Source organism: Eleutherodactylus coqui, chromosome 5 (genome assembly GCF_035609145.1).
Source record: "Eleutherodactylus coqui strain aEleCoq1 chromosome 5, aEleCoq1.hap1, whole genome shotgun sequence".
Classification (NCBI taxonomy): domain Eukaryota; kingdom Metazoa; phylum Chordata; class Amphibia; order Anura; family Eleutherodactylidae; genus Eleutherodactylus; species Eleutherodactylus coqui.
Window position 1 is genome coordinate 145,113,912 of NC_089841.1, and position 13,247 is coordinate 145,127,158.

Here is a 13,247-nt window from a genome sequence, read left to right on the forward strand (position 1 = left end):
ATGCTAAGTACATCATTATAGTCTAAGGAATGTAAAAAGTGATAAACTCACCTCCAGGTATGACAAAGGCTGCCTTTAATTGGACGGCACAATTACAGCCTTCTGACTACAGCTGGCTGGCAAGAAAAGAAACCTTTCTGTTCTCAGTAGGCCGTGGTGATCAGTCGGGAAGGAGAGTTACACTTCTGTACTTTTAATTAATTCTACCTTGTGTTTTGCTGGATCAGCGTCTGGTCTTTTGTGCCTTGAAACATTAAGCTGTCCTCTGGAACCAAAACTCTGCACAGTCGGCACCTCAACCCGATCCTAATAAGCCTTTACATTTAACCATCGCTGTACTGCACTAATAGAAACCTCAAACCTACTACATTTACCTCCTGCCTCCCACCAATTTCCTTTTACCTTTAATAGCCAGCATTTATCATGGAACCTCTTAAGGTAGAAATGGACTAACGCTTACAATTTATGGCAGCTGCCATGTTATCGTCAAAACCAAATACACAGCCTATGGCAATTCACCAAGAACTACTGCGCTTCACACGTGACGACATTGGCATCTATAGAACTCTATGGCTGCATCAAGGCCTCAGGGTTATCTGGATATGCCGGACGGACCGGAATGCTCCGCTGATGAAGGAACAAGATACTCCATGAGATCTGGAATATTGATTTATACTGTAATGGAAGCACAGACTGCGTAATTATAAAGTTCAACCCTCATTTTTGGCACGGGGACTCTATAATTACTAAAGCATGACAAATAATGAAAATGCTCCAAAATTAACATATGCTGATTGAGACAGCCGAGAGGTGCAGTACAAGTCAACATTTGTATGTCAGCGTGGCAGAAATGACAAGAGATGTTGGCACCAGTAGTTGGCCAGTTGTAGAGTGCTGCCCTTAATTATATAGTAATTATAATAAAACTCTTGTATCACCTATACACTTAAAGGAGAGGTCTCCTGGCTTATGGACATCAACTAAGGGACAACTTATGGACATCCCATACCCAGGATCTCGCTCTGTGAGCCAAAACTGAGAGCTTTAGGAGCCCTTCCCACTGTGGTAGCCCCAGCCACATGATCAGCCCTTCATACACTACAGAAGCTAGATCCACGGTTATAAGCAAATCGCTAGGCTGACTTCTACTGGAAAAAAGGCGTTTATCTTCATGGGACAATTTTGTTAAAGCAATCTTGTACTTGGCAACACTTCGAAGAAACCAACAACGATCAGACGTACCACTGTATAACTGAAATGCATTTATTCCTTAAAGTGATTTTACAGGACTTTGATATAGATGGCCTATCCTTAAGGTGCATTTACACAGATGATTGCTTAAAATCTGTCAGGAACTGACAGTTTTCAGCAATCATTTTGCATAGGTACTAATGGGCTTATCAGTCCTTTAATATGTCATTGCATGTATTTAGAGAACAGTGTGTGATCTGTTCTCTAAATACATCTCTATTGTTCTCCAGCGGAACAGCAGCTGTAAACAGCTGTTAAAGCTGAATGTTATCAGCTGTTATCAGCGCTGCCCGTGGAGAACACAGTGTACGGTCCATCTTATCTTATTGTCCTGAGGGACAAGGATTTCATGTGGACCTGAAGTCAGCGATGGACGAAAAGTCACAGTAAGTGCATGATGGGCACACATTTACACACAGCGATTATGACTCAAAAGATGGCTTTTCAGCGAATTTTGAGCAATATTCGTTATGTGTAAAAGGGCCTTTAGGGTAGGTCAGATCCCTTCATGGTTTACCATGTACAGCGCCATGCATCTAATAGTGGATGTTCCTGGTATTGCAGCTAAGTTCCATTCAAGTAAATGTGAGCAAGTTGAAAAATAGCCACTACCAAATGTATGGCACTGTGCCTAGTAAAGAAGGAGACAAGGCTCCTGCCAGAGCGCCATGGCTCCTTCACTCAACACATCACTGGAAATGCTGGGAGTCAGACCCCTACTAATCTGATAATTAATGGCCTAAGGATAACCATCAATATCAAAGTCCCAAAAAGCCACTTTCTTTTTTGTATCCAATGTAAGTCACATAACCTGACTAGGCGCAGATTTCAGGAATGTGACTGTAGTTTTTACATTTAAATATGTTGTGTCTTGTTTAAGTATGGCGCACCATAACGTATGGTGTAATAGCCACTCCTTACCCATTGCTTGCGGGCGTGATTCCTCCTTTTGAAATACAGAATAAGCTTCTTGCGCATAGTCTGGTTTCTAAAGCAGAAAAAGAATACAGAAGCATTTATTTTCCAAATACTTTTACATGTTACAAAACACAGTTCGAAGTACTGACCGCACGATGGACTTACATCTTAATATTTTCATGGTATTGCTTGGTGTCCGATGGCTGATTGTACAGTGGCTGCAAGGAACACACACAAAACAATTATCCAATATACAAAGTACCAAGACTGCCACGTATCATGGTATATAAGAGAGCTGCAAGTCCCTGGTGAGTGTACAGTGAGATGCTGCCCACCCGTGATAAGGGACACAAGGAACATTTTAGTTCCGATGTATCATGAATGTGACGTACCAGTTCCACATGAGGTCCCAGACCTTCCAGAATCCGATGAGCTGCCTCTGCCTTTTTCTGCAACACAAACAGGTTTTATTACATTATTATCATACTGTGATCTGATATAATTTGCCTGCAAGTAATATTTCATGCTACAAGACCTATCCAAGTCTAACTGGAGAGGAGACCACCTATTCACCACATTCCTAGGTTTTGTTCACATGTTCATACCCCGCTATGTGAACATGCTGCATGCATGTTCCACAGTCAGACGTCTCCATAGAACGCCATGGGTGAAGGCCTCATGCACATGGGCGGATCTGAATTGCAAAACCTGCAAATCGGAACCCGTGCGGGAGATCCGCTGTTATAGTCTCCCATAGAAAGCATGGAGTGTCGGTCACTCCACTTACACATGCGGATTTGATTTGCAGATTCTGCGAGCAGAAAATAAATCCCAGCTTGCTCCATTTTAGCGTGGTTTTTGCACAGACGGGCTCCATTGATCTCTATAGAAGCATTTGATCCTCAATGTAATTTGTGGGCAAACACTTCTTTTGCTTGGAGACCAGGCAGGGAGGTGGGGGAGGGCACCACTGGCCTTGAGATTTTTTTTCCCGTGTGGACGTTCCGCTATGCATCTGCGTACATCCTCACGGAAAAACCATTGAATCCATGATTGTTCGCATGCATTTTAAATTACTTTCCGCAATGAATCGAAGGTCCGTTGTGGCAGAAATCTGCATGCGGAATCTGCCTCTGCCGTGTGCAAGAGGCCTTAGGGCATGTTCAAATGGGGCAGATTTGTTACAGATTTCCCACACAAAAAATCCGCAGAGTTGCCGTGGGTAAAAAAACACCTTAAAACTCCATGGCTACTGTTGCAATTTCTTGCGTATTTCGCTGCAGATAACCTGCATATTTTCCACATCGAAAACCTGCTGTGGAAATTATTACAGTTACGGTTGCTGATTTTGGTGATGATGATTCAGGATTCTCCATAGAAGTTTGTGGTAGAAATCCACAGGTTTTCTGTACCAAATCTGCAGCTGAAAATAACATGAGGCCGATTTAAATTCCGCACGGCAGATCAATTTCTACACTGATTTAGCACAGATTTTTTCCACAGCGTACGCAAGAGATTTTGTAAATCTCATCCATATTGCTTCCACTATAAATGCTGCAGACTGTCCACGGAGGAAATCCACAGCCAGTCCACCCCATGTGAACATTGCCCTAGTATGTCAATGGTGAAGGAGAGAGGCGAGGGACATAGCACTGCCATTCAACCACAAAGAGCTGGCAGCTCACAGGGTTGCAAAGAGAATACGTCGTCACTTTTTATAATTATTTCTTAGAGAGCAGGCATAAAGATTAAAAATAACTATTTCCAGCTGCCCGCATCAAATACATATCCACAACTGCCGTGGGTACGCTCAATATTCTTGGAAACGGAAAGCATTTTTATCCAAAAAAGTGCATGATTTACAGCAGTGTTGCCCAACTCCAGTCTTCCAAGCCCCCCAACACGTCATGTTTTAAGGATATCCTATAGTGGCCACCTGACAGACAATTACATCAGCTATACAATACGATGGAAATCCTGACCTGTTTGGAGGACTGGAGTTGGGAAACCCTGATTTACATTACACTTTTGTAGTGTGAGCCTTCTAAAAGAAGTTAGTGGAAGAATTAGGTAAAATACGCAAATACTCAGCAGCAATATACCGTATGACTAGCTGCAATGATAAAACTATATGAAGTCCTCTACTAATATGTTCCAATCATCTTCAGTCCTCACTCAGGCTGATCAGCATACACACATACTGCAGGGTCATACAAGTTATTTTCACTGTAGAGTAAGGAAGACACCTAGTGGTTTTTTGGAATACTACAAGCACTAAAAAATATGATGAACTTAATCAAAAAGGAGACTGGTCCAATCAGAGATTCTTAAGAAAAAATATTAACAGCAACAATGTATGCTTTGATAAGCCCACTGATGACATTACATTTCTGTTGGTCAGTCCTGCCAACATAGTATCATAGTATGTAAGGCTGTAAAAAGACATGTGCATCCAGTTCAGCCTATTAACCCCCAATGTTGATCCAGAGGAAGGCAAAAAAAGACCCAGATAGAAGGCAATTTTCCCCATTTAAAGGGAAAAATATTTCTTCCAGACTCCAATCTGGCAATTGGAATAATCCCTGGATCACCGACCCTTCTGAAGTTATTAATGATTATATAATCTTGTATCGCTCAAGAAAGGCATCCAGGCCCCTCTTGAACTGTTTTAGCGAGTTTCCCATCACCTCGTTCTCAGGCAGAGAGTTCCATAGTCTCACTGCTCTTACAGTAAAGAACCTCCTTCTATGTTGGTGTAGAAACCTTCTTTCCTCTAGAAGTAGAGGACGCCCCTTGTTACAAGCACAGTCCTGGGTATATAGAAGCAGAAACCAAAAAGTGGCAACAGCACGCAAAATACAGTTCTCTCACATCATCTGTCTACATACTCAGATCTCTGTATTGTCCCCTCATATATTTATACATAGTTATTAGGTCGCCCCTCAGCAATCTTTTTTCTAAACTAAATAACCCCAATTTTGATAACCTCTCTGATTGTAGTCCATCCATTCTGTTAAATTACTTTAGTTGCCTGCCTTTGTACCCGCTCAAGCTCTGATATATCCTTCTTCAGTACCGGTGCTCAAAACTGTCCACAATATTCCATATGTGGTCTAACCAGTGATTTGTAAAGACAAAGAACATTATAATTAAGGTCTATGGGGACTGGCAGAGTTCACCAAAATCTGATGTCAGGTTGAAACAAGAACCCTGCAAGTCTGATTTTAACTTGTCTAGTCCTTGGTTTCCACTGGAGATAAATGGCACAGATAGCCAATTAATACAACATGTTCATTACGCCATACTGAAAGTACATGTAAAACGGGACTAGGGATAATGAGCATTCAGTTATCCAATGTCTATGGTCAGCCCTGGCAGGCTCACTATAACCCCTATACACCATTCTGCTAAACGTAATTGGACACCTGAGTAATATTAATACTTAGGGTCTCTGCTTTGGTGCTAATGACATTGGATACTCTGTGTCACACTTGCTACTAACGTCTGATACACTTCAGCTGGTTTTTCCCTCCATTCATCCTGCAAATGTCTGCCACATTCTCTCAAAAGAAGATGGATGCTGTATATATTTCCAGACTCAATGTTCCAGTTTGTTCCAAAAATGTTCAGTAAGGTTCAGGTTGGGACTCTGTGCAGGACAGTCCAATCAAGAAATAACCATATCCTCAAGCAAATGTAAAACAGTGTTTGATTTGTGACGAGGTGCATTCTCTTGTTGGAAGTATTGCTGACCATTCCCAGAGTATTGTTACATTGTCGGCAGCACATTATTGTCTAGAATTCCAAGGTACATCTCCATGTTCTTTGTTATTGCCACTACAACCAACAGACAGACCATGCCACATAAAGCATTCCCAGACCATAACAGGACCTCCGCTGTACTTAACTGTTGGCACAACACACTGAGGCAAAAGGCATCCCCCAGGTGTCCTCCACACGCAGGTACGCCTCTCTGAATTGATTATGGTGTACGATTTGTCTCTCCATAGAACATTTTCCACTGCTCAACACTCCAATGACGACACTCCTTGCATGGTAGACGGCTGATGCATATTTGAGAGAACTCACCAGACATTTGCAGGATGAATGGAGAGAATTACCAGCTGAAGTGCATCAGACAGTAGTAGAAAATAAGCCACAAAGAGAATCCAATGTCATAAGGACCAAAGAAGGCCCCACTAAGTATTAACATGTATAAATAAAAATGCTACTTTTGATTCTTTTCCGTGTGTCCAATTACTGTTGGTAGGATAATGTATGTGTGTTGTAGATCGAGAAGTGTAATCATAATTTAGAAGAAAAATCATAAACAAGATCAATTAACCGGTTTACACACCGGAAAAAGCATCGAGAAGGTTATTTTTTTGTTTTGTTATTAGGACACTAAACTGAAAGTTCAGAGGAAAAAAAACAAAAAAAACCACAATTACTGCTCTTTCATCAGAAATGAGAAGTTAGGGGAAACTCTGAATAACGTTTACACTGCTCCATCTACTACTGACATAAGGTGTCATCATGCCAAGAATCATATTCCCAATTACTGACTATATGCATGTCACACCATAACGGCCCCATCGAGGATGCAGTATCATACGAGGCGCCCCAGCTCCCCCGTGCCGTGGAGGCTCAGTGACAGTGAGTGGTGTCAAAGTGACAGTCTGCTGCTGCAGGATAATGACAAGGACTTTACAAGTGACTTCCATTTGCATGAATTACTAATAGTGCGCTACATGCACATTCCAGGACTACGGTATGACATTCCAGCTTTGACTGCACTCATTTCTGTCCTGTCACATGCATTAGTATGAGTGGGTCATTATATGCCTGCATTCCACAGCCGGGTCAGATAAACCACTACAGATGGGCTACTGCTGCAGCAAGCAGCTTCATGGATGGACATGACCGGGGCTACTAGCGCTAATGCTTTGGCTATACCATACGATCGGACACGCTCTACAAATATATTTCCATCGCAGCGGGCCCCGCAGGATGCCAGTTATTAGTTTGCGGATTAATAAAAAGATGCCGATGCAATAGCTCAGCGTGGGACAGCGCACACAGCAATTCCAAGCCGCTTTTAACACTTTCATGTCGCTCCAGCCTCAAAGAAACATAATAAAACAAGCCTTTAAAATGTATAGTTTTGTGGTGACTATGGTGACATTTAAAGGTCCCATCTGAAGGCCCCACGGAGACGGTCAGACTGCAAAGCAAATATTGTGGAGGAAGTCCATGCATGTCTAATCCAGACGGATGCTGGTAATAATAACAGCAAGGAAGGTGGAATCTGCAGAGAGGCTGCGAGAGCTATTTGTAGATTATAATAGCGGTGTCTGAGCCGGGAAGACAATTACTGCAGCTTTTATTACCCACAGAGAGAAGAAACTGCAAAGGAAAGTGAGCGGAAGGAGGAAGCGCTGGAGAAAGGAACCGCTTCATGAACAAGGATTTGATTTACAGCAGACATTCTCGAAGAACATAAGGAAGAACAACATGTGCCGATCGGGCCAACACGCATGTCCTACAACTAGTCATCAGCCGCAAGACCGCTCCACCATGACAGTCGGCAGCCAAATACAGTACAAGGGCTTACAGCCCACAGTCACGCGTGGCAGAACACGCGCCTCACAGAGTTCAGGGCAGGCTGTGGGCTTTAACGGAAACCTGTCAGCACTTTCACGCCTATTAATGCCTTGAAGTCACATCACAGTTACATCATGGGGGTTCGGCATTTGTATGGAGGGGGATCGAAAGCAGTTTCTTACAGCTGTGATCAGCAATCTCGCTCATTGCGGCTGTTAACCCTTTAAATGCCCCCTTCATTTCTGAGAGCGGCATTTAAATGTCCTGAACGGAGTCCAGTGGGTCCCAAACGGTACCCTGCGTTAAGATTTTGGTTGCCACGGTAGCTGGGGGCCTTCTGAAAGTGCACAGGGCTGCCATTACAGATTACCTATCAAGCCATAACTGTGGCGTGGCATGATAGATTGCCTGTCAGATCACAGGACAATGTAATATTACATCATACTGCTAAAACGATCAAAACCATTGGAAGTTCATGCCCACTATGGGGACTTAAAAAAAAAAAAGGAAGAATAAGTTTTAAAAAGCTGAAAATTTGTTTTAAGAACTCCTCATGCCACATGCGAATGTATGCAGACCATCTCTACTGGCTGGAGTTTTAAGCATAAAACCCGCCCAACTCTGCTGCTGTGTCCTACATCATCCACAGAGGGATATGAATTCTTACACATGCGCCGGAAGTTTGTGGACTGGTGCAAGTACAGATGGGTATGACAAATCTGCCCCCAGAAAGGACAAAGGATCTGCGCATGCGCCCGTCGGTACACTTCCAGTGCATGTATGAGAATGCTAATTGCTAGGAGATAAATGTAAGACAGAGCAGCCGAGTTGGGATGGTTTATGCTTAAAAAAAACTGACTGACTCATACATTAGCATGTGGGGTGGGTCATTTTAAAAAGTTTACTGCAGGTCTGGTTTCCTATCCAAGCTCATTGTAGGGAGCAGGTATAGTAGAGTTATCTGCTGCTGTAGACCGTATAGTAGGCTTGAAAGCGCTGAATGATTTCCTTTAAATCCACAACATACCCTTTTGTACCATTCACAAACCAATTTCCACGGCCAATTTCTTCAACATATTCTGTGGCAGAATTCCAAATCTCTCATTCCTTCCGCGGATCCACATTTGAATTAGCGCATGCAATGGGGTTAATCTGTGCACCGATGACCTGAAAGTGTCTTTGGATGATCTATGCCCCTTCTTTTTCCACAGCATGGATTTCATATCCGTGTCGTAAATTCAAGGAACCATCGTAGATTTTACATCAAATCTGTGCCGAATTCCACAGTGAGAACAGGGACTTGGCCTTACAGAATGTTCGTTACCATTGGGCGGATTTGATTCACTTCTCGCTAATATTGTTTTTGTGAGGTTTGTGTGTCCTGCCTTAGACAGAAACTGTATATAAATGCATATATTTATGGAGAGATCTGATCTATACTCTTAGTGCAGATGTAGGGCCTTTCAGGGTTGTTTTTCCATATCAGACGCGCAATAATCTGTAACTTAAGTAGCCAATGAGTCAGATGTTGCAGAGACAAAACAGTCTCCAGTGTCCTTAAATGAACCTTAGAGCACAATAAAAGGCAGCATCGTGCAATGAGATCCTGCAGTTCTGCGTGTAGCAGATGCTGTGAGAACCTCTCCATCCCGGCAGGAGATACTCAACATGAGACCCACGAGTTTCCAGTTCATCATGTTTGATGGGTATAATGATCATCAGTCCAGTCAAGTTCTCATTAAACAGAAGCTAAGAACTAAGTAACTTTTATGAAGAGCCTCCTACATCATTTCATACATAACGAATATGCAATCTATTTACCATTACAATTTGCATCCTAATCAGCGTGTTTGCATAAGTCGAAGCAGTAAAACATCTGCGCCACATGCAGTTATACAATGGAGAATCAGACGAAAGCCTCTACAGATCAGGTTTTAGATTATTTTATACTAAGACTGTATTTAATAATTTCACTAAGTAATAATTTAAAGTTGTTGTCCTGTTCGGACAGTCGGTCATCATATTTTACAGTGGGTTCTGCAGTCTTTTAGGGCTGAGTATCTATGATGCCTGTTGATTCGGAGGGGTTTTCCAAACAATCGGGGGGGGGGGGTGTCCCAGAACGGCGGAGGGCACAAAAAAAAAAAAAAAAAAGAAAGAAAAGAAAAATCAAACTAAGGTGCATTCATGGGTTAGAGGTCACAGGTATTCTGGTCCACGCCAGGACGTTGCTGCATTGGTCACGTACTGTTCATTGTTCACATGACCGCCCAGCCAATGACCGTTTCTAGTGGTCACATGCCACCGCTGAAGCCTACGATTGGCTGAGCAGTCACATGCACAATGAACAGCTTGTGACCACTGCAGTAACTTCTGGTTCGGAAGCCCTTGCAGTGGATATATGCATTACATATATACAGGAGGTTTCGTTTCAATACATCTACATCTGACTGGTCAGCTTTCCTTAGTTGGCATTTTGTGCCAACCCAGCCCTCAGCCACTTTTTTCTGATTGGAAAACCCCTTAAAATGTGAATCCCACAATCCTTCAGTCGTGTACAAAACAAACACAGTAAAACCTTAACGACCAGAGAAGGGCCAGATTTGTAGATTTTCTTGACCATCAGAAAGAGCATCACATAATTAGTCTCATAATCAAGGAAGACAAAAATCCTGAGCAGGTCCGTTTTAGATGTGCCAATCAATTCAGTGATCAGAACCATTATCTCTACATAAGCAGCGCTTACACCTTATCTTCCATCTACTGACAAATACATTTTCCCTCCACTGAACGACTCTAGATTATTACAAGCACTCTTAATATCTGGCATCCTTAGCCTATACCATAAAGGACTCCAAACCAGCCATACGATTTGTCTGAAGATGAAGGATTCTTCATTAACACTAGTTATTTTCTTTAGTTTTACATAGTTTAATCAAAGAGCCAACATAACAATAACTGAGATACATTTACTTCCCGGGTCCCTGTCGATCTACTATTGATGACTCAGGATAGGTAATCAATAGCAGATTGGCAGGAGCTCAAGACATAAATGGGACTTCTCATGCAATACCAGCTGGAGCCACTGCACATTGTATGGAGCAGTCTGCTTCCGGCATTAAAACAGCTCTGTAAACACAGTGACCAACCAGGGGGAACAGCTAATCGCCAAGAGACACGAGTGGCCGATGTGCTATTGATGACCTATCCTAGGGTAGGCCATCGACAGTCAGAAGCAGGAGACCCTCTTAATGATACAGAAAAGCACTATACACAAAGTTACTGCTACTCACCCTGTTCTCGTCATATATAATTTGGACCAGGCTACGGTGTTTCGATTCAGTTGGTGGAGGCGAGAGGGGTTTCTCCGGCTCTAACGGTTTAGCGGCTTCTTCTTCTAACTGTTGCTGAGGAAATGTAAAGGAAATGTATTGTCAAAAAAAACTTTTTATTTTTTTTAAATTTTTTTTTGGGTGATGCTTTTAAAAATTTTCCATGTCATTCTATCAATAAAAAAAAAAAAGAACAACTTGCAATCTTGCAGTCGAAAGCCCTTTTTACACAACGAGGATCGCTCAAAATTTACCCAAAGGCCATCTTTTGAGCGATCATCGTTGTGTGTAACTGTGTGCCCATCATGCACTTATCGTACACTTTTTGTCCATTGCTGACTTCAGGTCCGCATGAGATCCTCGTCCTGCAGGACAATAAGATGGACCGCACGCAGAGTTCTCTGTGGACAGCGCTGATAACATTCTTTAAAAGGTGATAACAGCTGCTGTCCCGCTGGAGCACAGCGATGTAGTTAGAGAACAGACCACCCGCTGTTCTCTAAATACATGCAATGAAGTACTAAAGGGCTGATTTAGCCCATTAGTACCTATGCAAATCGATCGCTCAAAACTGGCAGTTTCTGACGAATTTCAAGCAATCTGTGTGTGTAAATGGGCCTTAACCCCTGAGCTGCACAATAGTAGTCCTGATCTGTACAGATCACCTTTCAGCAGTAATCTCATTATCACCACAGGCAGGGGTACAATAAAACGTAACACCTCTATTATTACCTCTGAGCTATGCACAGATCCCACAGTATGCACCTGGTGGGGGATTGGACTGGGGAGTAGAACTCATTTTGCTCTTTTTTTAACATTTCCTGCCCAGTCTAAAGTTTTTCTATAACTTGGCAACTCCTTTATAGGATGGAAGCACGTGCAGTTCTTGTGGCAGTTTTTTTTTGTTTTTTTTTAAGCAAAGGCCAGGAATGGATTCAACAGGAAGGAATAGTCTTTCCTTTTGATTTCCCTTTTCTTTTGGATCCATTCCTGGCTTAGCTTTAAAAATGGCACCATAAGCGTCACGCGTGATTTCAACCTAATGGATTCTTCCCCATTCCTTCGGAGTCAGATGTTGAAGAATCAGTACAAAGCCAAACAGAGAGACACATGGCTGATGTGAGCACTAAATATGCATTCTCCATAACAATGGGTTGGGAAGAAGAATGTAAATAAAGCCTAAAAATATTTGTTCCTCTGTACATAACATGCAGCTCTTGTGCCCTCTGCTTTCAGGCGTGCCCCACCATGCGCTGCACTCTTTACGGCAGAATCAAGCAGAGCAGGGCAGCCCCACACACTTGGCAGATACCCTGGCAGGTACCCAAACCACCGGACTCCTGGATTGAATTACTCTTTAAACCTAAAATTCCAGTACCGGCCAAGTTCAAAGACAATGGGACTCACGTGAATAGAAGTGCTGGTAGCAAGGCTCCTTTTACACGGAGCAATTTATAGTCTGCGCACAATAAAGACGACAATGTTTGCTTGTGCAGCCTGTTTATGCAGGCAGATCAAAAATTTGCAATTGTGTTCACATATCGTTCAGTTATTTACATTTAGGCTGGCTGTCCACGGGCAATAGTCATAGCGCGATCCCCACCAATAAAATCGCCTTCAGATCACGCTATGGAAAGTTTTTCATAAGCCAACTATGGTAAGCGCAGCCCGACATCCATGAGCGGAGAATCATAGCGATTCTCTACTCGCAGGATTAAAATCGCAGCAGGCTGATCACGGAGAGCTGTCTGTGCTCCCCCCTCCTCACCATCATCACGGCCGTGGACAGGGGGCCTTACTGTACCAGTGAATGTAAACGATTAAATGATCGCCGTTACCTGCAACAATGTGTAAGCAAGCAAACAATTAGTTTTATGCCTGCAAAAATTGAGCAAACGAAAAATGAATGAACTGTTTACAATGAGCGATTACTCTTCAAATTCGCACGATCCAATACTTTTGAATTAAACTCATTCCATGTAAAAGGGCTACTAGAAATGCCACATAAATCCTAGAAGTACATCCTTAGGAGTGGGAGCAGCTTTCTAGTTTCTTTCTTGTAAACATCGTCACAGCTCCAAGACACACACTTTTGCGTCATTTTTAAGAGCACAGAACTCCTGTATGAACAGATTTCTCATA

The 13,247-nt window shown here is 42.7% G+C and overlaps 1 protein-coding gene across 15 annotated transcripts in view; it reads right to left on the reverse strand.

Annotated features, from left to right (window-relative positions):
• The window catches only part of NCOR2 (nuclear receptor corepressor 2), a 364,680-nt gene that overhangs the window by 181,876 nt on the left and 169,557 nt on the right, over window positions 1–13,247 (reverse strand). For all 15 annotated transcript variants that reach the window (XM_066603378.1, XM_066603367.1, XM_066603368.1 and 12 more), the window contains 4 exons: window positions 11,067–11,180; window positions 2,562–2,618; window positions 2,335–2,387; window positions 2,173–2,239 (listed from right to left, as the gene is read on the reverse strand). In XM_066603378.1, the coding sequence (XP_066459475.1) occupies window positions 2,173–2,239; window positions 2,335–2,387; window positions 2,562–2,618; window positions 11,067–11,180 (291 nt within the window). The remainder of the gene's footprint in view (window positions 1–2,172; window positions 2,240–2,334; window positions 2,388–2,561; window positions 2,619–11,066; window positions 11,181–13,247) is intronic.